Genomic DNA, 25,487 nt, shown 5'->3' on the forward strand with positions numbered 1-25,487 from the left:
CTCTGCTTCCCACAGCTGGAAGAGAAACAAGCTTTTAGGAGTGATGGAGCACGCATTAGATTGTAGACAAGAAACAAATTTAATAAATTGATTTTCATTGGAGAAGTCTGAGACATGTCTTCACCTGAGGTTGCCTAGTAGTCCTAAAGCTTTAAGCTGCTAATGAGAGTCTCTGCCCATCCCACTGGGGCACTTACATGTTGCTAAGCACTGAGAAGGATGAAGCAAAGGATTCAATTTCCTGGAATTGTGGGGGTGATTCCTGTAACACCTGAAATTGCTCTAAAATGATAGAACGTAGACAGCTGGTAGAAACTGGGAGCTGATGCCTCTACTACAGTTCAGTGTTAGTACTGTGTTTTGAAATTTGTGTTTTGTGGATGGCCTCATGAATTAAGTCAGAAGTAAATCATTAGTTAAATTCTTCCTGTAATGCACTAACATTCCCAAAGATAGGTCATCTTCCTTCTTGAGGTTTACAACAAGCTAGTAAGTAAAGGGAGGATGGCATGACACAATTGTTCTTCTTCTCCACAAAAAGAAGTCATACATGTTAGGGTTTGCAGGTAGAGTTTGCAGCTGCAGGCTGCCAGGGACACTGGGGAACGTGCTTGTCAAATAAACAGAAAGCATTCATTCTCAGGCATGTAGTCTCAATAGCTTTCACAAGCATTAAACTCACTTAGAAAATAATTAGTAATCAAAAAGGCATTTAAACTCAACTCTCTGAAGCATAGAAGGAAATGTGCAGTACATCAATTGAACTATCAGCTAAAATATCCACTTTTGTTGTAGACACAATTCGGTTTTAGTGAAAGAAAACATGTATGTAGATTGGAAAATGCAGAATGTTTTAATCGGAGTGTCTTTTTATTAGTGCTGAGAATTAGGAACTGTGTTGACCTATTGGATTTCTCCTCTCCATTGGGACCTGTGCCTTGTAACACTGTAGGACTAGTGGGAATCCAGCAGCTGACCTCATTCACCAGCTGCCCACTGAAGGTGCCCAGTACCTAGAGGTCTGCTAAGTAGGTGGTAAAATTCATTAATTATTTTCAATATATTGTTAAAAATAAATGTTATTCACATGCTGTTGTAAAATACCAAGACCTGAGTTTATATTTTAGCTGAAGTTCTCTCCATTCAGAATAAAGCGTTTACTTTATGGTCCTTAGTACTCACTCTATCAGTTCAATTTACATTTGTGTGTATGGGGTCTCATGAGTACAATGTCACATATGATTGAAACCTTAATATCTGTTGATTGGTTCATTATTTAAATGGGTACTGGATAAAACAATTAGAATTTCTTTTGTCAGTTTTATAAATTAATTAATTTTCTTTAGTAGTTACTTATAATTTAATAAATGCAAAGTATTTTGAAACAAAATCTCCATGATAGTGAAAAATGATTGGTTTAACAATTACTTTGGGTAGTTGCAAACTAGGCCGGGTAAGTACCTTGCTTTAAGAAGACAATAATACCAAAACCAACATTTGAATCCAAAGCTACTTGATCCATAGTCTTCTCTCAAAACTATATTCTTTAAAATCATCTAATTCTTGAGACATTTAATCATGTGTGTGTGTGTGTGTGTGTGTGTGTGTGTTTGTCTGCATCTGTGTCTGTGTGTGTGTGTCTATGTCTGTGTGTCTGTGTATCAGATAAAGAGACACAGACAGAGAGGGAGAGCTCCACATGTGTGCAGATAGTCACCTTTGTGTGCATATGTAAAGAACAGAAGTCAGCTTTGGGTATTTTCCTTCATCACTGCCATATTTTTTGAAGCCATTTCATCACTAAACACGGGCTTGTAGTTTCAGAGAGTCTAGCTGCCCAGTTCGCGTGGCAGGGCCTCCCATCTGCACCCACCCCTCCTCAGCATTGGGGTTGCAGATATACATTGTCATACCCTATTTCTATATGGGTCCTAGGAGTTTGAACTCACGTCCTCAGGCTTGCAAAGCAGGCAGTTTGTCTACTCAGCCATCTCACCTTACTGTTTTAGAGACACTGTCTCTCACTGAACCGGGAGCTCACTAGTTTGGCAAGACTGACTGACCAGCACACCTCAGACATCCTCCTGTCTGCCTCCTTAGCTGTGGAATTATTGGCACAACCTACTGTGCCAGGTGTTTCTCCGTCCTTTTGCTTTTCTTTTATTGAAAATATTTTTTCATACACATCATTCTGGTTACAGTTCCCCCTCCATCAACCCCTCCAAAATCCTACCGACCTCGCCTTCCAACCAAATATATATCCTTTCAGTCTATAATTAGAAAACAAACAGGCATCTAAAGAATAATAATAAAATAAGATAAAAACAAACCTGAATAGGACAAAACAAACAGAAGGAAAAGAGCCCCCGTCCCCAAAAAATAAAAGCACAAGAGACAAATATAGACAGTGACACATGTTTTCATACACAGGAAGCTGATAAAAAAAAACCCACAAAACTAGAAGTCTAATATATATACAAAGGAACTGTATGGTAAAGAGAAAGGGAGGGATGGGGAGAAAGAGAAACAGAGAGCCCAGACAGACAAAAAAACTTCCAAAAATACCATTGAGTTCTTTTGCGATCACCATCTACTGCTGGGTAGGAGGTCTGCTCTTAAGAGAGACTCTGTGAGAGAAAATGAATTGCTCATGTCTGAGTAGGTATCTGTTGGAGATAACTTTTGCATTAGGGACAAGGCCTTGTGCCCACTTCTGTCAACATTAGGATCCCCCCCCCCCCGCACCTCCCCAATCTGGTGTAGACACATGCAGATGCCGTGCATGCTGCCACAGTCTCTGGAGGTTCGTACGTATGTTGGTCCTGCTGTATTTATTCTCCTGAGTATTCTTATGAGTATAGCAGAATGTTGTTAGGAGTGATTTTATTGCCACATTCCTTTAGCAGAACAGTAGTATTTGTCTTTCCCCTAGAACTCTAGTGTGTCTGGTCTCAGGTTCTTGGACACCCAAGGATATCAGGGATGGATTCCATCTCCTCGAGTGGGTCTTAAATCCAGCATATATCGGCTGGTTACCGCACAAGCATTGCGGTAATATTATACTAGCACATCTGGCACACAGGTCATTGTTGTGTGGTGAGTGGTTTGTAGCTGGGTTGGTGGTTACCTTTTTACTTTGGTTAGTGATGCCTGACATTTGTTTGCTTGTTTTGTTTTGTTTGTCATGGAGCTGGAAATCTGAACTGATATCTTCATTCTCGAATAGCAAGCAATTTACCCATCTTCCCAGCCCCTAAGATAGGTAATATTTGTAAAACAAAAATATTATTTAAAATTGAAAAATCAAGCATCCGTTGCTCTAACTAAAACTTACTTGTACAGTTTCTTCTTACTTTTATGCCTGTGGGTATAAAGATGTGATTCAGTATTGTTTTTCATCTGAGGATAGGACTCTATGTGAATCTTATGCTTTAGAGGAAATCATCGGTGATGGTCAGAACCACACTGGAGGACTGATAACACCCTAGATCCTGGAAAATGCTTGTGTTCTCAAACCCATACTGTTTTTACCCACAACATTAGGCAGACTGCAGACCCTAGACGAAAGGCCCTAGTTTAAGGGCTGTGACACCCTTGCTTTTGTTTCTCTCATGGCTTTGGCTGCTCTGTCAGAACTGAAGGGTTTTACCTCTGCTTCCTATGCCCATCAGAGTTAAACAGCTCATAGTGTTTCATCACGCACAGTGTTCCAGAGGTGACTCCACATTGTCCATGGAAGCTGATTACTTATTTACAACTGAGACATTTTATTTTTTGGAAAATACAGAAGATAAAAATGCTGCTGTAGAAGAAAATTGTTCACAAAGAGCAAAAATCTAAATTACCATGCTATGATGAAGCTGTAAGTGGAGCTATTGTAAAATATGCATTTTTATCCCCAAATGAAAATGGAACTGTAAAAACTGAGATGATTTTAATGTTCTGGAAAAAGTCTATAAAAGTGGTGTGCATTTAGAGTTTTTCAAAAGGAGATATCAAATCGTAGCAACAAGCAGTCAGTCAACTGTAGGTTGTTGAAGAGGATTTGCAGGTTCTCTAGGGTAGAGAACCGGATGGTGCGTCATCTTCCCAAGGTGCCCTTCTTGCCTTGAGACCATCAGTAGGACTATTCTTCACTGCAGCTACAAGGAAAGGTCAGCAACAATGCCCTTAAAATCTTCAAAGAGGAGCCTATGTAGGAAGCCTTGAAATATTTTCATCTCATTTTTTTCTCTTCACATTGCCTTTATTTTAGTGATTTGAAGAGAACCTCTGCTATTCTTGACTATATTTATCTGGTATTCGTATAACTTTTAAACTGTAGGTCTCAAATATGTGATTCCATGAGAACATTGAGCCTCACAACATATGCACATGAGATGCTTCCCACCACATGCTCCTCCTGTGGTAGGAGCTGATGAAAAGGCCGTGAAGGGAAGCCATAGTCTCCTTATGTATCTGTTCTATTATTTGTTACTTTTTTTTCCCAATTTGAACTCTCAACTTTGAATTCTCTATGAGTATTCTAACTTTTTTGATTCCTAGATTTAAAAAAAAAAAGATACATATATGTCTTTAGAGAAATCCTAGCATATGTATTGAGGAGACTTAATTAAATAGCGTGGACTTTCCATCTTTGCTGTCGAAATCCAGTCACCACTTAAGCACCTCTTGGCCAGTATAAATGGTAAATAGTTGTGTGTGCCTGTGGCAGCCCTTCTCCATGGCCACCTCCCTCACAGTAGCAGTGAAACTACCTGGCCCCCTCGAGCCTACTGCTGTGACACATTGGCTGAATTTCTGCTCTTTGTGGAAATCTCAAAATGAAACCACCTTTGTCTCAATTTTGAACTTACTTAGCGATGCCGTTCTGCAGTCAGTACCTGAGAGGAGGTTCCTTCAGATCACCTCTTTTAGGTCTCAGTTCTTTCGGCCCAGATGCCCTTACCCACTTCCTATCAGTTCCTTGGAAATTACCCAGCCTGCTGATAGTACTGAGTGTGTCTCAGCCAGGGGCTCCTGCTCCCTGTCCTTTCAGTAGCTGCACTCTTTGGCCCCAGAGGGGACAGCTCCCAATCTAACCACTGTTTTGCAATGTTTCAACTTTTCACTAAGTGTGCTTTCTTAAATGTCAGACTGAAAGGACCAGTTTCAAAGAACTCCATTTTTAAAATTAGGTATTTCACATAAGTTCATATATAACCATTGTTGAATAAACTGTTATCTTCAATGAATAAGGAATAAAGATACTTAGAAAAAGAGAACAATGGTTAATGGGTTTGCTTTTCCCTCTAACCAGGGCCATGAAAATGTAATTGTCATTAAAGGGCTATAAAGTTGTCTGCTTTAGTGGTTTAGCACACTAATGGCTCCCTGCTTTTAGTGCTGTTTGAGTATGCTGACCCCCTGTTCCCTGCAGCTGGGAGTTTATTAGTCTTTCTGGCCTTTGGGAATGAATATTCATAATAAGATAGCAGTGGTGATTCAGTTCCTCTTTACAGCCCCAGGGGAATTACTCTTAGCAACTGGGAAAGCTGGGGGAAATGGTTCAGATTACACCAGCATCCCTTATTGAACCATGGAATGTGAAGCTAAGTTCACAGTGTCTTGTGAGTAAACTGAGGCTCAGGACTACAGTTATAAGTAGTGCACTCACATTGGAACATATGCCTTCTGATTGCCAGGTCATATTTTATGATATATATTCTCTATATTAGTTTGTTTGCCTCTTTATGGAAGTTGTATCCCAGGAAGATATGAAATGCTAAATAGTTAGCTAGAGCTTGACCGTGACAACGAGATCTCAATGATAGAGCTAAGGAAGGATGAGAGAGGAGTAGAAATGTGGTTCTGTTAATCGTGTTGGCTTCTAAAATAATGTTTCCAGCTACATTTTACATTCCCTTGTTTAACTCTTACCATTGTCATAAACAATTTTTTAAAAACACCCTTGAGTTTATTAACAAGTAAGTTGTGGAACACCTGCTTGGTGTTGATGGTTACAGGAGATAGAATGGCAAATATTGAAGGACATATGTTGCTTCTTCTCCTAATTGTAAATACTACATGATAAGTTTATTAAAATTACAATCATTATGTTTTAATTTACTGTAGACATCCAAACATCTAGCTTTAAGAGTTTTCAGTCAAATTCCATTTCAACTTTTCCCATAGGCAGTGTATTTTAGTGAATGTTTTATTTTTTTACATTTCTTAATGAGATTAGGTCTAAAGAGAGAATTGTTTTACTTTCCCTTAAATCACTTAAATGTCTAGCAAAATTTGTGGCTTTCCTGGACAGCATACCAATCAGAATAATTGAGGAAAAGACCAAAGTGAACCATGGCCAGAGAGCCACCACCCCAGGCTGTTGCAGGGTCCTCAGTGGACTGCATGACTTTGCCCGTGCAGGCACAGTGCTGCCCCAACACTGGGTCAACAAGATTATGTTTAGTGATCCGTGGCTTTGGTTTTATGTGGGAAGCACCTGACTTTATACATGTACTCTTTCCCTGGTTATGTGCCTGGGAAGCTAATTATTCAGTCAGAGTAATGAAAGACTCTGCCATCTGTCTGCTACTTTAATAGAGTGTCAGCATATCCCAAATAGGACATAATTGGATTGACAGACACAAAGCCAGTTATTATAATGTTATTATCTTATTGGGGGAAAAAACAGGCAAAGAAGCATACAGTGTAACAAAACTAGTCTGAGGTTGTCTGTTATTCCTGGAGTACATCGCCCTTCACACAGAATACATGAGCTTTGAAACCCCTCACCAGCTTAAGAACATTTGGAGTTCCTGTTCTCAGAACTCATTTCTGTATTATTACAAATCATTATAATGCAATCTAATAAAACACAGTTTGCATAAAGATGGGGCCCATTTATAAAGCTGTCACCCCAGCCACTCTATTAATAGAGCCATTTTAAAGATTTATTGTGAGCATATGTTACTTTTTGCAGAGGGACAGATTGAGAGCTGCAGGATTTGAACATGCTAGAATGTGCTACTGCAGATAACTCAGGGGAAAAAAATTGAAGCTATTTTGTGCAAGAAATGTCTTTCTTCCTTTGCAGGCATAACTGCGAGACAATCGTAGTGAGGCATTGAAGAAGAAGGGTGATGAGGGCACAGTCGTACTACTTAACTGCCTTTTTTTTTCTTTCACATATTCTGCTTTGTTTTCAGTTATCACTGAAGATTTGGGATCACATGGGTGAGCAAAATATAAGGCTTTGGAAGTGGAGCTGGTTATGAGCTTTCTTCTTCAAGCAGCTGTGCCTAGATCTGTCTGACAGCCAAGTACCAGAGATGTGGTTAATGAAGTCAGGAACAGGTCAGGGGATGCTGTACCCCTCCTCATTCCATCCCTGCCCTTGGAACTCATGGGGAGAACTAAGGAGCAGTCCAATAAGCTTGAGGGTGTGTGTGTGCGTGTGTGTGTGTGTGTGTGTGTGTGTGTGTGTGTGTGTGTGTGTGTGTGTGCAACAAGTCTCTAAAGAGCTCCTGCAATGTACCAGGCTCTTTCCTAGCTCCCAAACATACTGCTGGAAATTGGCCAAAGAGCTGCCCTCTGGGGGTTTACATTCCACTGAGACAAATAGAAAGTAAACAGCAAACGCATATATGTCATATCAGATTGTGACAATGCATATATGTCATATCAGATTGTGACAACTCATATACGTCATATCAGATTGTGACAACGCATGTATGTCATATCAGATTGTGACAACTCCAGTGGAGAAAAAGAAGGCAGCTGGAAGAGACAGTTAATTAGGGAGATATTTTTATGTCAGCCCTTCTCCAAACTTCTTAAGAAACTGACTGCTAATAGTGATGTCTGGGTAAAGCACCTAACAGATTTAAGTACCCTGTTTTGTCCGTTGCAGACAGCTCACTTTGCCTGGTACTGATGGACATGCAAGGCTATTGTAAGCCACACACAGTCCATAAGCAGAACACTCCAGGGTTCCACCATTGTAAACTGAGTCATTGCTTGTTCTTGAGGAAATTCTTTCCAGAGAAGGCACACTACTTACAGGCAACATTTTCTCATTATAAATACTCTACTATTAATTGATTTGGCAGATTTATAAATGAACAAAATTAATTTCTATTTTTACATAATGTAATGATTACTGTGGTGAGACACTTATATGCATTGCACAAATGTAAGGCAGTATCACCATGCATACATCACTGATAACCTTACAATAATCCCTGAAGGCCCGTGTTATTTCCTCATTTGTAGATTAAGGGTCTGGTCTGGGAAGTTCCGTAGTTAACTATCCGCAGATCTGAAGCCCCTGGGCCTGGCTGACCCTAAATTCTTTACTGTCTTTTGTATACCACATTGCCCAAAAGATATTACCTCTGAGTTCTTATAGTAGGGGCAAAATTGTGTTACGAACCATGGGAAATATAAAAAAATAATAATAATAAAATAAAAATGCAATTCCTGTATCCAGAGAAATGAAAATACAGTGGAAAGAGATGATTACATGAGAAAGAACAGAGGACAGTGAGGGATGAGGTAGAAACACGTAATTGCATTGTGTGGTCTGTGAAAGCTAGGGAGAGACAGAGATTAATGGAGACTGCAGACAATAAGCCTGAAGCAGAACATTTGAGAGACAGGTAGGAACATGTATGGATGTTAAGATCCACTTGTGTACCTAGACTGAACGTCAGGTGTTGTGTTATAACCCATGAAAATTGCTAGCGATGGCGAGCACAGTGCAGTTGGAATTTCCTCCAGCTTTGCTCTCCTGTAGTTAGGCCCCAGACGAAGTGTTCATTCGCCTTGTGAAATAAACATTATGTTATGTAAAATAAAATGGATATTCTAAAAGACTTGGTCACATATGCACACTCAGAGCAGGTAGATGGTGACAGTATGAAAGGAAGCCAGGAGCTGATTCTGACTGAGGGACCTATGATTATGTCTCCTGTCCTGCCTCTCCTGGGACATATCTTCATTTAGTAAGTGACAGGCTAAATGTCTCACGGTACTTACATTGTCCCTGGTCAGTCCGCGTGTCATTGGTTTCATATATACTGAATGTGTTTTCAAACATCACAGAAAGGAAATGGGCTCTGAATGGGCAGAACCATTAACAAAAAGTCCTGGATGGAAAACAAATGCAGATCCTCCTGAAATGACAAGCAAGGGAGCACACTACTGAAGTGTGGGTAGACAGTGGGGTCAGGTCAGAGGTGGAAGCCATTACAACCAGAGCTAGAGAGTGGGCAGGGACAGGGTGTGAGGTGGGAGGACTAGAGATAGGAGCCACTGTGCAGTGAGACTGTTGAAGATCCACGTAAAGAGCATGCGTAGAGCTAACGCTAGTTAAGAGACAGAACTTGTATGGCGGGAACTGGTGCATTTTACTACCCTGATAATAGTGAGGCCATTGAAATGGAACTTGAGTTCAGAGCAACAGATTGAAACACCAATAATTGGCTGAGTCTAGTGGTAGCATTTTACCCTATGTGTTTTCCCACTCATCCATGTTCTTTGTTTCCTCTTTAAGTTTACACTTGCTATTGAACCCACCCCTGCCAAATAAAACCCTAGCATGGCTCTGCAGGCTATTGGCAGCATTAATTTAGGTGACAAAGGTGAAAGGGACTCAAAGATTTTGAAACAAAATTGAAATATTAATATGATTTTTTATTGCCTAGGTATCATCCCTTAGAGTCTCTCAAATCATCCTTAACTTAGTTAGATTTGCATACTGCTAGTATATTTGAAAACAAGTCCTGTGTAACATCCCACAATGCTCTGATTTCTCATTATTCTGTTTCCTTTTGCATTTTGCAGCTTGTAGAGAATTAATTGGTCAAAAGAGAGAACCTCTTCTTTCTGTATACCAAGACCTAGAATAATCACTGAGGGTTTTTGTTTGTGTATTTGTTTGGCTCTTATGATGCTCATAATTCTTATTGAAATATTTGCAAGCCAGGTGTCCCTGTTTTGTTTCAGTGATAGTCCTACTGTTTCCTCACAGAACTATAGGAACTAAGTTAGTAACATTAGAACCATGTTTGTGTACTGGCTTTTCTTTATATTGTTTCCAAAATCCAAGCAATCTTAGGTACAGTAGTCAAAAAGATGTTTATTCATGGAAACATTTCATAAAAATCACCTGATCATTGCTCTAAAGTTTACTTGACCCAAGTAACTAAGAGTGTGGCACATAATTGTAACTATTCCCAGTGTTAGGACATCGCAGGCCAGCATCTTCTATTCTCCAATAACAAGTTCAGAGCGTCAGTCATGCATAACTTCTCACATCTAAGAACAACACATAAAACTTTTAAGATCATGTTCTGCTTTTGTTCCCTTCTAGCATTTTAATGTCCATAAATTGTCATGGGAAGAGAATGGCTTGGGCATATGGCTGAAGTTGGTTAAGCCTGTCTTTTCCAGCTGAGTGAAAGGATTGTTGCATGGCAACTGGCTGAGAATCCCAGCCTGTGTGGATACACAGCAGACCCTTGGGCATGCTGAGGGCAGATGAGGGACGTGGAATGGTGGCTCGGGTGATTCGAGGGTATGAAGACAGGCAGGCCTCCTTCCACTCACCACTGCTTTCTTAACGATTCAGTTTATTCCCGAGATACCCAAGGGGAGCGGGGCATGGCCATGGTGGGAAGCGATCCTCTTCTCATTGGCTGTGAGTAAGACATCATTCACTCCCTCTTCCCATTACTGTTCTGTCATTGGGTGGGTATGCTCTATTTACTCTTTATGAATAATCAATAAGCCCACTCCACATCTACATTACTGCAAACCTAGCTAATAAGAGGCCCAAATCGATTTCAGCGCAATACTGTTTTTAATTTCCAAATGGTTTCAGAACATATAAATTTAGAAATATGAATTAGAACCTGCACAAAATGAAGGTACATCTCATTATCATGATAAAAAACACCATCCAACAACAAATATATATATATATATTTTCCCATTTGTCTGTCTAAGCCTGCCCTAAGTAGTTGCTTTTACCATGGCCATTTCCAGAGCTGACATAACTTCACTTATGCAGAAGCCTTGCAGTGAGCGTTTACTGATGCACACACTTCTAGGTCCAGTGGAGAACATAGTAATGCATAGTAATGAACTGAACCCACATCCTTCCCCCAGAACCTAGTGTCCAGACAGTTCTGAAATGTACACATGAATTTCACAGCAGTCCACACCACAGAGCCTCTCTCCTGTGTAATTCTTAGTTTTTTTCTCTATGGGTCAATGAAGATATTTTTCCTTCATCACAACCCACAGTAAGAATTTTTAAAACTCAAAATCCAGAACTCTCACATATGTGCTAAGTAAAGTATGTGAGTATTAAATTTATATTATACATAATGAGGACATGGCAGTTTGTCCTTGATAGCTATAATACACTCTGGTGTTTCGTGTTCCATTCAAGTCTCCTTACTCTTACTCCCTTGTTCTCTTTCACCCCACAGTTTACAATCCTTCAATCTGATTCGATTTTAATTGTTTCAATTCCACATGTCTTTCTCCTGAGCTCTCAAGGAACAGGTTTTCTGTCTGCATTGTGGCATCTGGTCATGCTTCACGGTAAGCACACAGAAAACAAGGAGATAGAGGTGCACTCAAATCTCACAACCTGAGGAAGAATGTTGCCTGCCATAGGTTCCTTAGAACTCTGACCTGCAGAACTGAGGGAAATCTGCCAGTGGCTCATCGTGACTCCGGTACAGAGATGAGCAGAGCAGGATAATGAATTATGTATAATTGAGAAATGATGCACATAGTCTGCGATTGGGCAAAAACATCCACCACCTCCAACTCCTAATACATTTCATCTCACTAATGGTCTCCTCTACTCAGTGTGCTGAGGATTTTTTCTGAAACTCTGACTTAAGGAATGAAATCTACCTTCAATTATTTATGGTTTAAATTAATGCAAATAAGACGCCCTGGCTTGCTGTGCTGATACTCATTAATAAATATTTCACTGGGTATTAGGAAGATTCAGATTGACTAAATGAGGCTCTTTTTCAATATAAACAAAAGCCCTGTGTTTCTTCGCTACTGTGCAGGGCCAGTCTGGCTTTCAGTGCTAAGTGAATGCTAGGTGGGTGCAGCAGCAGAGCTACGGCTCCTGTGGGAACCAGAGTCCATGGGGCTCCACAGTAAAATAATCCTCTCGTTAAACCAAATTTAATCTCATTAGCAGGGTAATTGTGCTAATAGGGGAAATGGTTGGCCAGGATAAAGAGAAACCCACATATTCTAACTACTCCTTTGCTTCTGCCATTGGAGAATTTAACACTGAACTGGGGTAAAAGGTGCAGATTCTGTGTTTGGCCTAAAAAGCTGGAACCGTAGTGATGCCCACATCTCTCACACTTACTGGACTTCCGTGCATCACTTGTGTCCTGTTGTATGTGCTCTTGGATCTTTGCTGTAGAAGTAAATTCAGGACTATAGGATCTTTACCCTGTGTGCCTCTTATGGCACTCTTACACTCTGTTCCAACAAAAAAATTATGCATCAGACCAGCAAGGTTTTAGTAGTGCAGACAAAAATGCATAATATGATCAAGATATCTGTAACTTAGTTATAAAAATGGCATTTCATATTTTTTATTATGGGGGTTACAATAACTGAATCAGTGACCAACTGTTATATTCTTCTGTATTTCTACCTATAGCTAAAGAAAAAAGGATAGGCTACTTAGAAGCCAAAACTTGGTTCAAGACAAAATCTCTAAGCTTAATAGCCATGTGAACTCCAGCTTATTTGAACTGAAGATTTGTCATGTGTAAAATGGAAAGAATTATCAGTGTCAAAATAGTCCTAAAGCAGAAAGAGATTAGATTATGTAAAAATCTACTGTAAGCAATGGTGTACATTGCTGGTATCTCTAGCTCGTAGAATACAGTGTAGTCGTAATCAGCAAATAGTCGCCGAATTAGTTATATGTTGGAGTTTTCCATCAACCTTGCAGTTATTTTTATTACCAGGATCTACTGTGAGTGATTATTTCCAAAAATCTTTCTAAATCAGTGAAATAGATACTCCTATATCCCTTTTAAAAACAAAGAAGATTTATTAACGTCTCTTCCAATAACAGCTTATTGTATCTATTTTGCAACAAAACATGTGTGTGAGCAGTGTTGTAAAAAACACTTCATGGTATTAACAAATAAGAATGATGTCACCCAGCTGAGTACATGGATGCTGAATGCAGAACTGTTTCAAACTTGTCTGTCATGCCTGTGGCTGTCACTTTTCATAGTTCACCTGAAAGGTGAAGTTTCCTGTTTCTATTATACTAATATGTAAACTGTATCAAGGTTAAACTCATTGTTCATATAACTACTAGAAATTATTTCACACATTTCTTATGATACCACAAATTTTTTAAACCAATTTTTACATCAAAAATTTCTATTTATCTTATGGTAAAGCATATATTCTGTAATTTTCCTCATTTCTTTGAAAAAAATGTTTCTTAAATGAAATCAGGTGTGACTTTGGAGGTTTCTTCCTGTCCAAACAATTTCTTCTATATTCAGTTCCAGTGTGTAGCAATATGCAGCCCACAGTGTAAGACAATGGGCAGTCGTGATCATAGACACTAACTGTTGCACAGCTGTGGTGTCTGTTCTGTGCTTTAGTATTTTACACCATAATGTGGACAGTGTTGGTTCTGTGGGAATTGATATTATCATAAAAATTCTTTTACAAGATTTTCTCCCGTTGGAAATGCTGTTTATTGATACATATCTACCTGCAGATTCTCACACATAATTTCCACTTCTGTACACTGTGGTCTTGTGAGCAGAATTTTAAAATCTGACTTAGCTTTACTGAGGAAAACCTGAAGGAAACGGACTTTTAGGGGTAGTAAAAGACTTTGGTTCCTGGCTTATAATGGACACATTTATGAAAGGATAGTGATGGAACATTGGCAAAGATAACTAGAGAAAATACTCGGCTTAGTTCACTTCTTATCCTAGGTAAGTGTTACACAGGCTCATTTTGTTGCGTTGAAACGCTAATAGTTCATGGCTCAAAGTGATCCAGATTTCAATGGGGATGACTTTAGCCAAAATGCCCAACAGTGGGGGGATGGAACCTAAAGAGACCACCTCCAGGAGACAGACAGTGGGGGGATGGGACCTGAAGAGACACCTCCAGGAGACAGACAGTGGGGGGATGGGACCTGAAGAGACACCTCCAGGAGACAGACAGTGGGGGGATGGGACCTGAAGAGACACCTCCAGGAGACAGACAGTGGGGGGATGGGTCCACCCATGTACCTTCAAAGTTCTTGACTCGTAATTGTTTCTGTCTAAAAGAAATGCAGGGACAAAAATAGAGCAGAGACAGAAGGAAAGGCCATCCCAAACCCTAATACTATTACTGATGCCATGCCGTGCTTGCAGACAGAAGCCTAGCATAGCTGTGCTCTGAGAGGTTCTACCAGCAGCTGACTAAAGCAGATGCAGAGACTTACCAGCCAACCATTGCGCTGAGTTTAGGACTCCTAAGGAAGTAAAGTTAAGGGAAGGATTGAAGGAAGGCGACCCCATAGGACACCCAACAGTATCAAACTAACCTGGACCCCTCAGAGCTCCAGAGACCAAGCCACCAACCAAAGAACATGCACAGGCTGGTCTGTGGCCTCCAGCACATATGTAGCAGAGGACTGCCTTGTCTGGTCTCAGTGGGAGAGGATGCACCTAATCTTGTAGAAACTTAATGCCCCAGGGAAAGAGAATGCTGTGAGGTGGAGGTAGGCGATGGGGGAGGGGAGGGTGGAGAGCACCTTCTCTGAGGCGAAGAGGAGAAAGGAATTGGGTAAAGAGAAGGGGGACCTTCCAAGCAGGAAAGGACTAACTGGAGTAAGTCCAAGAGGCCTTTAACCTCTGTACAATGATAGTTTTGTGAGAATTTTTTCATGATGTTTCATTAAACATAATGTCCTGGAAAACACATGTGGTTATGGAATGAGAAGACAATCATGGTTGAGTTGTATTGACTCAAATACTCAAATAAAACAAGATAAAGATAGAAGAGTGTAAGGCTCAGGATTCAATTAGTACTGTGTGTCTGGGGTTCATCTCATAATTATTTGCTGGGAATAACACATTATCTTGCAGGTACTTTTTTCTTAGATTGCTGTGCATTTGGGTTGGCAGTTAATCAAGTAATAGTAAACATAGAATGGGTAAGACACAATCTAAACTATGACCAGGAACAAGATAAGCTGCCAAGTAGGCTCATTAGAGATAATCCAAGCTGAGCTTTCTAAGGCATTCATTTACTGCACATAATAAAAAATCCATCCCATTAAGGAACACTGAAAGAGAACCAAGTAGCTTGTCTGCCATATATTTTTAAAATCTTAAATTGTTTGAGAATTTTATCATGCATATAATGTGTTTTGATCAAGTGGAATCCCCCATCCCCTCCCTTCATCTGCTCCTATCCCCAACCACCACTCTTCCTTGGTGGTCTTCCGTTACCCACTGTAGACACTTAGTGCTGCCAGTGTGGGTGGGCATGATGTAGCGCCAACTACCAGATAGGCTGCCTTTCCTCCCACCAGTATCCATTGCTACCAGCTCCTTGGAGAGCTCAGGGTAGAACTTTATGTACCCCTGCCCCAGCCATGATAGAATTTTGGGTGTCTTGATCTTATGCATCTTGTGCATTCAGTCGCAGCTGTGAGTTCACATGTGCAACAACCTTGTCGTAACACACGTCTATTTTGGATACATGATAAATTTCCAGTATTATTTCCAGTATTGATTTCTGTTACTGATACCTGAGTGCTATTCAGATCATACCAAATTCACTGAGCTTCACATGAGAGAGCAGGGCTAAGATGCAGATACAAATGTCTTTAAATGCCATATTTTGATACATTTAACACAATGCATGATCATCTATTTTACATGGTCTTATATTTCTTGCACCACCTCAGCTCCCTTATCATCTTGTTTATCCAACCATGTTTATCTGTACAACAGAACATTAAAATGGCCCATGCATAGTGACCACTTTAAAAATCATAGCCCTTAATGACCAAGACTAAATAAGCTATAATAATAATTCAATACTATTATTTATTAGCATATTTATTAACTGTGCACCAGTTAATTAATTTGGATGCTTCAGACATGATTCACTGGTACATAAAACATAGTTACTGCTCTGAGGGAGCATGATGGTGTCACCAGAGAGGAAAAGTGAGAAGTGCTGTGAAGTAATCAACTGAAGTAGTTACTTTACCACTGAAGACAAGGAATTAGAGGTCAGGGACATTCTACACTTGGAGTCAGTCCTGAACCAAAGGCTGCGGTGAAGAAAAAAATTGACAGTTTGTAAACCTCTAGTTGTTCTGCCACAACTTAGAAGAAGATTCAGGGTGCCCTGAGAATACCACGTGAATGTTTTGAGAAAAAGCACTAGGTTTCCTTCTGTGTGGGTTATACAATGGATATATATATATATATATATATATATATATATACATATATATATATATGTGTGTGTGTGTGTGTGTGTGTGTGTGTATATATATATATATATATATATATATATGCATAACTACTAAGTACCATGGTACCTACAGTGAATATGGAGTGTCCCCTCTTTCCGGGAAGTTGTAACTGGTAGAGTGACGGCTTCTCACACCGAGTGTTATGAGGATATAGTGTTCACTGTCTTTGCTTTAGCACCATGGGCAACATAAGATACATACTCCATATATATTGCCCAGATAAGCAAAGTGGTGAGCAGAGAATGATAATTTGTCTTTAAATGCCTCGTTTCGATACATTTAACACAATGCATGATCACCTATTTTACATGGTCTTATATTTCTTGCACCACCTCAGCCCTCTTATCGTCTTGTTTATCCAACCATGTTTGGCTGTACAACAGAACATTAAAATGGCCCATGCATAGTGACCACTTTAAAAATCATAGCGCTTAATGACCAAGGCACGGAACATCTCTATACATGGAAAGTCTCTAAATCTGGAAGTTTCTTGCATAAATAGCAAAGTTAGGAGAAAATGGTAGATGATCTTTGAGCTTGACCCAGGGTGATTGTGAAAATAATGGTGTAAATATGGAAATCATAGGAGAGAACTGTAAAAACAATGGGAACTCAGCAGTAAAGAGTTCTTCTAGGTGAGACATAATTTGAATTACCAGGAGGAGATCCAGTTGGAAGTACCTCGCAGGGGCTGGGGATTTAGCTCAGTGGTAGAGCGCTTGCCTAGGAAGCGCAAGGCCCTGGGTTCAGTCCCCAGCTCCGGAAAAAAAAAAGAACCAAAAAAAAAAAAAAGAAAGTACCTCGCAGGTAATTGGGAATGCTGGTCAGGAGCCAGCAGTTTAAACTGAAGATAAGATTTACTATATTTTAAGGTAAATATTTGGTTTTGATTTATTAAAATATTCTTACCAGCATCATATCTTTTCTATCCACATATTTTTCTATCCACATACTCAAACTTGAGTGTGAACCTATGTCTTTTGATAGCCCACCTCAAGTATCTTGATCCTAGGGCTGAATGTCTGAGAATGAGAAGGGTGTGTTAGAACAGGCGGAAGTCCAGCATGGTCTCTGGAGACTTACTATCTAGCTCATAATTTTGCCCTACACTTACCAGCTATTTGATCATGAGTAAGTATCTTAATGTGTGATGCTGCCCTTTTGGCTTCCACCTGGCAATTATAGAAGTGTTCTATTCTGCAGCATCGAAAGCCCATGTGACACAGAGCCCAGTAACTGCATACAGTACTGCCTCTGTGGGGCATCTCAGTGCCATCCGGTGAAAATGGACACAATAGTGCAGTCCTAGAGTGCCTTTGAAACTCATATTAAGGAATCCTTATGAAGCTCTTTGAGCCAGAAAGGTAAGAGCTGTGTGACTGTAAACAGTTATTAATACTGATGTAGCAACAGGTACAATGTTGGCCATGTTCCCCTGCATTCTATATTAATTTCTGAAGGCCACTGATCTCCAGCGCCATAAGAGTGCATTAAGTATGCTGCACTCACATTGCCAGGCCACGTGGTAAGCTGCTTCTGCTAAATTCTTCTTGGAAATTTTTGACAGCTTTGTACTTTATATAATAACATGAGAATGTATTTAACTTAAGTAAAGTAAGTTGAAGCAATAAAACAGAATTCAACCCTATCAGAACAGAAAGATTATCATCTTGCCTTTGTGCTTGGTTCAGCGATCCATATTATTGACTTATTTATTTGCATCTTAAGGGGTTAAAGAAAGATTGTTTTATATTAAGGGTTAGAGTTTAAGTCTCATTTCAATTTCTAAATTATATGCTTAAAAGTTTTAACAGCTGTCATTTTAAAGAGGCTCACTTCATTTCTCCTTAAGTGCTTTTCAGTCTGGAGGGAGCACTTAAACACAGTCTCAAATCATCTGCAATACACTCATGGCAAGACATTGGAAAGTTAAATTTGTTTGTAAGCCTGCAGAGTCCAAATTTCATAGGTAATACTCCTTTCTCCCATTACTTAATGATTGTTACCTTGCTTCTCCTTAAGGCCCAGGCCTGAGTCTCACTCATCACAAATGAGAGCGCCCCAACCCCTTCTGATTTCATTAGTTCAGCAATTCTCTCCTAGGGGCACAAGCCGAGGACACAATTGGGCTCTGCAATGAAGAGCTTGTTTTGTACTTTTCCCCCAGAAAATCTGTATATACAAAAGGCACAGATCGTAGTTAGACTCAGCATGAGCAATTACAGACGACTGAGGGAAAGGCTCTCCCCGATGTGCCAGTGGCTCACTCCCATGAATTAGGAGGCAAATGTGCTCCAGTGTGCATTAACCTTCATGGATTTTTCCTCAGTTCTCATGTTCCACTGGTTTGTGGTCTTACATATGCCTGTTGCTGCTGTTTCTGAATGAGTCCCTTGCAAATCATCCCTAAATGATCTTTTTTGACTCAGATAATGCAAGTAAGTTGTCTATATCTCAAATCATTTCTGTCGAAGCGTCTTCACTTCTTTGCCCAAATTGTCTTCCAGTTTGCTCTTCCTTAAATGTTAATGTGAGAAATATCAAGCACATATGAAACATGTCTTAACCCACATGTGCCTTGTTGCTTCTTTGTTTGCAGACCAAGTTGTTTTGGGCATTTCTCCTGGCCTTATTTAGATTGTACTCCAGTGCCCCACCTATCTGTATAACTGCTGTCAGCTCTTTGTACAGGATGAGCTCCTGCCTGAGAGTACAGTCTTTGATAGGTTCTAGGTTGATATCTTTTTCCACACAGATCTAGTATAATAGGTATTTTGACTAGACCTTGTCCTAATAAAAGTCTACTTCAAGCAGCTATTTTCTTTCAGATAAATAAAGGGTGCGTGTCAACAGTAGATATAGATGTTCTGTATTTGATATTGTGTGTAGCTGGTGCCTGGCCCAATATTTTGGTTGAAATGAAAGCAAAAATGATGCTTTACAATGACATAGATATGTAAAAAGGAGGCAGAGCAAGGGGCTTGGAATGCTTGAATAAACTTTTAACTAGTTTATAAATTTCCTAGATAAGAACCACATCAAGATAAAAAGTATTTAAACTGTTGGGTGAAATGTAGGCAGTGGGGTGCCCGTCCCTGTGTCCCAGAGGACAAATCGCTTGCTGTGAGGGATCAAACATACAGTCTCACATGCACAGACCTTTAAACTCCCTCATTAATACTGTGAAGTGAAAATATTCAGTTTAGTATTTACAAATATACAACTCTCCGTACTAGATTTAGGGAAGAAGATCCATATTTTAAACTTGCAGTAAAAATTAATCATGTGTGCTCATCCTTTGCTTTATGGTTTTTCCTCTTTTACAACCTTTGCTTAAGGAGGCTTATTTGGAGAACAGTTTTAAAAGTCCTATAATTAGGTCCTCCACACATAGCGCTCTGCAGATCCTTCCCTTTGATTCTCATTGTCTCCTTCCTTCCGCGTGCACACACACACGCACCTGTAGTGTGCATGCTCCTTATTAGAAGGCCTGGGAAATCCCCATGTGACAGCACTTCCTGAATTAGAGAACACCCCTTTCCCCGGGTTCCATCTGTGTTCTAGCTTCACTCTGAGTGAAGCATTTTCATTCCTAATGGGACTCTCTTGACACGATCAAATATTCAATGTTTCTTTACTCCCATAAAGCTAATGAGGAGTTTTGATGAGAAGATTGTACTTTTTGATGATTCTCCTCTCTGCCTCTGTCTCTCCCTCTTGCCTCATGTTCAACAGACCATTTATAAAATGCTTATTGGTAGGGAAAACAAACAAAAAACCAGACAATGTTGTGGAGATTAGGGGAACAGGAAATAAAATATAAAGTTGCCCACAAATAAATATATATATATAAGTATGTATATATATATATATATATTGAGAGAGAGAGAGAGAGAGAGAGAGAGAGAGAGAGAGAGAGAGAGAGAGAGGAGCTACTTAAAATGTTTGTAGTTGAAATAGCTCACCGGAAGCAGAATGAAGATGTCCACTGTAGGGTTATCTATAATAAAACCTGGACTAACGTTCCATAACAGATGTTTCATTTCATAATGTGTTCATTCTCATGACAGACCTAGTTTATGCTATGCTGTGAAAGGGGTGGGGAAGGTACTGTGAACAGCCATATTGCCCAAAAGGAAGACAAGTGACAGCTGACAGACTTACTGACTGCTCTCTCACGAAGAGGAACCCATTGACACTGGAGTGGTTCTATAGGGATGAACTTTTCTTTTTAATTGTTCATTGGGACCTCTAATCTAAACTCTTGCCTGGAGGGCACTGTTTATCAGGCAGATTCCATCCTCGTTTCAAGAACTATGGTTTGAGATAAAAAGATGTGTTTCTTTGTTCTCTATCTTGTTCTGTATATTTCTCCCAAAAGTCTGCTCTGTGCAGATGAAGGCATGAGGGAAGCATGTTACACTTTGCTTCAGGCCACATGGAGGTTTGGGTCATCCTGGACTGTTTGTTTGTTTGTTTCTGAAGGATTCAGAGTCTTAGTCTAATTATCAGCGTGTCCTGCTAGGGCCCTCCATCCTCATTCACACCTGCACACTAGGAACACTACTAACTAGTAGAGCAGCCATACTTACCCAGTACTTGCTGCATGTAGGAGCCCTCTTTCTCTCTGTCATTCTTGCCAAAAACAAGCACAGGTCAACCATACATTTGCATATTTTCATGTTTAAAAATGTATACATGTTAAGGCATATATAACATGATAGAGAATGGCTAACAAGGCTAAACATATATGATTAACCTTCACATGATTACTTCGTTTGTAGTAAAAATACTTAAAATCTTATTGTGTGCTTTCCATAGCATTAATTTTTATCTCCACCCGTACAGTACATCTCCTGAGTTTACTTCTTGTTTCTAACTGAATGTGATGTCCTTTGATGAGCGTACCCCAGCACCATCCTGACGCTGATAACTATCATTCTTCCCACTTTCTGACTAAAGAAGAGTCTGAGAACAGCCTTCATTTTTAATTCTCCCATGTTTCATGCTTTCTGCTAAGATCCCTCAGAGCTCTGAGAGCAGATTTAGAAACATGTTGAGTGGATTCCCTCAAGTTAAAAATGGCAACATCAACCTGGAGGTGCCGTTGGAGATGGATGTGTGTATGCTGTAGGGAATGAGTGGCTTCTGTTCAAGAGAGATGGCTCACTGAAAGTGATGGGAGCCCTATACCAATGCTGCTTGTAGCCATCTCATGTTTTAGGGACATCAAAGACAAATACATCACGAGAGAAAGAAAATGTGGATAATTTAAGATTTCTGTCACTCTGAGAACAGGCCTGACTAGTAAAAAGTTTCTTTGTATAGTTGGTTAAGATTTTGAAACGAAAATGAAAGTACTTCTGTTAAGAAAACTTTTTCTAGTCCTTCTAATAGAGGCAAATGAGACCCTAATGAAAGGAGTTTTTCTCATTTGTTCCTTGGCAGATAAAAGAGCTGCAATAGTTTCCCCTGGCTCAAGAGGACCAGAACGCCCTTGGTAGGGCTCCTCTGCAAGTTCCATGGAGTCAGAAACATTCAGGGGCAGTATGGAATTGGGATGTCTTAGAAATAAAATTATGGCTGTCACTGACTGGTTTTGTCTCTCACTTCCCTGCCTTTCTTCTACTCACTATCTCTTTAAAGATTCACGAGGTCGTCCTCTTCCCTGTCTTTGTTGAAATGAGTCTTGTTTCAGTTTCTCATTGCTTTCTAGAATTCCGTGAGTCACAATTTTCATCATCACCCTTTACTTCCTAGCATGGTACATATGCTCACAAGCACAAATGCGAGAGGAGGTAGAGAGCGGCCGGAGTGGCGCACAATCAATGGAATAGCAACATTGTAGTAAGTTCTTTCATTGAGTCAGCTATAGTTTTAGTAACAAAACTTAAGGAATTAAATGTGGTCTAATTAGATAGTAATTTGCAAAGTTTAGTCTGTGATATATATAGGCAATTTAAAATTTTTCGAATTTAATTTTAATCTAGTTAGCTAACTTTTCAGTTTATAATAAGCATTTTTTAAACTATTGAAAATTGTCACTCCCATTTGCAAGACTTCACCTCATCCCATCTCCTTGAGATACCTGTTGGGTTTTTCTGATACTCCATGATAAAGTATACAATGAGAATATATAGTGCTCATAAAGTTCTTCTATACTATCAAATACACATTGATCTTCACTTCCCTTTTTTCGCTTAACCTTGTGAGCTAGGAACTTTTCATAGCCAAGTATTCAAAAGGTTTTTCATTTGGAGACAGAGACAGGTACACAACATTTGGTACGTACTGCACCACGGTCCTTTATTTTTCACCTAATTGATTGTTAAGATTATCTCTTGTCTTTAGCCTTTGGAAGTATTTCCCAGAGGTTGTTTCTGGGTGGAAAGGAAATCCATGTGTGGTTTTTCGTTATACTGCAACAGGCTTCATGCCCTCTGAGCAGCTTTTCCTTACATCAGTGCTGGGGGAAGAGCCTCCTTCACCACACTCACACCAACATGTGATGGTTTCCAGCCATCACAATGTGGCCTATCACATACGTTCAAAAACCGCAATGCTGTAGTACTTAATAATTATTTTATTATGAAGTTGAGGTTTTTCCTGTTTAAGGAACATTGCTTTCTCCCACTCTAAAGGCCTTTTCCTCCTTTTGACCACTTTTCTTCTAAGGTCTTTATGTTTTTCATATTGTTTTTTTAGACAACATTTGTGATATAAGTTGAAACTGTGCTTTTCTAGTTATATGTTCCTTTTTTGTCTTGACTTTCTTTTTCTCCTCTTTTCTGAACAAACATTATAAGCAGCCCTTACTTTGCATGACATTGTGGAACTGCAAAAATGACCATGTAAGGAAACAATGCAAGCTATTCTTAATTAGTTTGTGTTTTCTAGAAAGTTCTGTCAAAACATTAAAAGCTCTTACTGTCACTTGTAAAAATATGTGGAAATTAAAAGCAAAGAAACTAGGATCTAAAATATGCTCAGTAGCTGGAACCTTGGAAATACACTTAAAGTGATTTAAAATATCAAAATGAACTGAATGGCGCTCCTGCCTTTATACTGTACTTTGTGCGTCTGCATGTGTATCTTTTCTGGGCTTGGCAAACTTTTGTGCTTTTACATTTCAGTCAATTGTGAGCATTTTATCCTTCTTTTCCCCTTTGCTATAAAATACCTCCAGGACTTTCCAGCATTTCTTGCTCTGTCTGGTGAACCATCCCTCTTTATCGTTGAACCTCTTTCCTATCACAACCAATTCCTGGGTTTATTTTGAGAAGTTTTATTTTGGTTACATGTGTTTCTGAAATGGCAGTGTCAAAATTATGTGGTCTATAACATTTTTTACATTCAGTCCTATTTTCACTTCATCTCATTTAGCTTTGTTCCTGTATTTTTTCTGTACTAGCCAATTATTTTGGCTATCTGCTTTTTCTAAAATGCTATATGGCCTTTTCACTTGGTGACAAGAAGATTATATAACCACATATTTGATGGTCTATATGTGAACTGAATAGACAGTACACAGTGGTCATTTGCAATAGATTCAAAAGAAGTGATTCTTTACTGACCACAGTACACAACAGCTATTTATACCCAGAATTCTGCTGGCATAGCACCATAGTTTGGCTTTATGTAGTTACACTGAATGAACGATGTTAACTATACTGTGATTCTATAAGATTTAAGCTATGCTGTTGGAGGCTGATATTACTTAACTGAACTATATATTATGAACTACATATATATTAAATTTATATATAATAAACCATTGAAAGCAAGGCAACCTCCAGAAAATTGAAAACAATAATGTATATTCATCTGCGAGTCAAGAATAACTGTTAACATTCTTGTATATATACCATAAAGTTTTTTTTTTTTTTGGTTCTTTTTTTTTTTTTCTGAGCTGGGGATCAAACCCATGGCCTTGCGCTTCCTAGGCAAGCGCTCTACCACTGAGCTAAATCCCCAACCCCCATAAAGTTTTGAATAAAAGAAATAAAACATTAAAAATAAAGTTGAAATTCTCCTTTGTCTTCCAGCTCCTCTTCTTTCCCTTTCTTAGCCTGCAAACTCGGGATCATCAAGCATGAAAGAGACTCATGTCTCACAAACTATATTTAAGCAATCTCAATGAGAAATGTGCCCTGTTTGTGAGTCTGCCCTTTAATTTGTCCTATAATCTTGTTTTCTGCTCATCATACTTTTCCTTTGACTCCTATAGTCTTATTTTTTTTTTGAGAATTTATCAAAGTATTTTGCTATACCCTGCATAGAAGTCATGCTTTTCTGTTCCATTCTCTTTTATTTAACTAGTAAAATAAAGTTATTTTAAAAATTGAAACTTGTATTGAGATGCAATAATGACCTTGCTATCTCCATGGAAACAGCCTGAGGCCACAGATACTGATGTGTGAGATGTCATATTTATGTTTTTCTGATCTATTTAAGCACCTTTTTTCTCTGTTTGTCTTCCAGATTTATTCAGGAGATTGAGCATGCCCTGGGACTTGGCCCTGCCAAACAGTGTCCTCTTCGAGAGTTTCTCACTATATATATCAAGAACATCTTCCTTAATCAGGTCTTGACTGAGATCAACAAGGAGATCGAAGGTGTCACCAAAACCTCAGACCCCTTGAAGATCCTAGCTAATGCAGACACCATGAAGGTTCTGGGCGTGCAGAGGCCTCTTCTACAGGTAGTAAGGAGAGCCTGCTCTTTTTCTAGTTGTTTAAAATGGATTTTGTATTTCTGTGAGTCACTTGTGTGCCTTTTGCCTGCAGAGGCCAGAGCAGGGTATTGGATCTCCTGAAACAAATGCTTAAAAGCAATATGAAATGGGTGTTAAGGATCAAACCCAGGTTCTCTAGCAGACCAGCCAATGTTCTTAATCACTGACCTATCTTCTCCAGCCGCCAAATTA

At 39.4% G+C, this 25,487-nt stretch overlaps 1 protein-coding gene across 1 annotated transcript in view; it reads left to right on the plus strand.

Annotated features, from left to right (window-relative positions):
- Exoc4 (exocyst complex component 4) overlaps nt 1-25,487 on the plus strand; it is a 770,091-nt gene that overhangs the window by 516,091 nt on the left and 228,513 nt on the right. The window contains 1 exon segment of the mRNA NM_053875.2: nt 25,043-25,262. Coding sequence (NP_446327.2) covers nt 25,043-25,262 — 220 coding nt within the window.

This window comes from Rattus norvegicus, chromosome 4, assembly GCF_021556685.1.
Source record: "Rattus norvegicus strain SHRSP/BbbUtx chromosome 4, alternate assembly SHRSP_T2T, whole genome shotgun sequence".
Classification (NCBI taxonomy): Eukaryota; Metazoa; Chordata; class Mammalia; order Rodentia; family Muridae; genus Rattus; species Rattus norvegicus.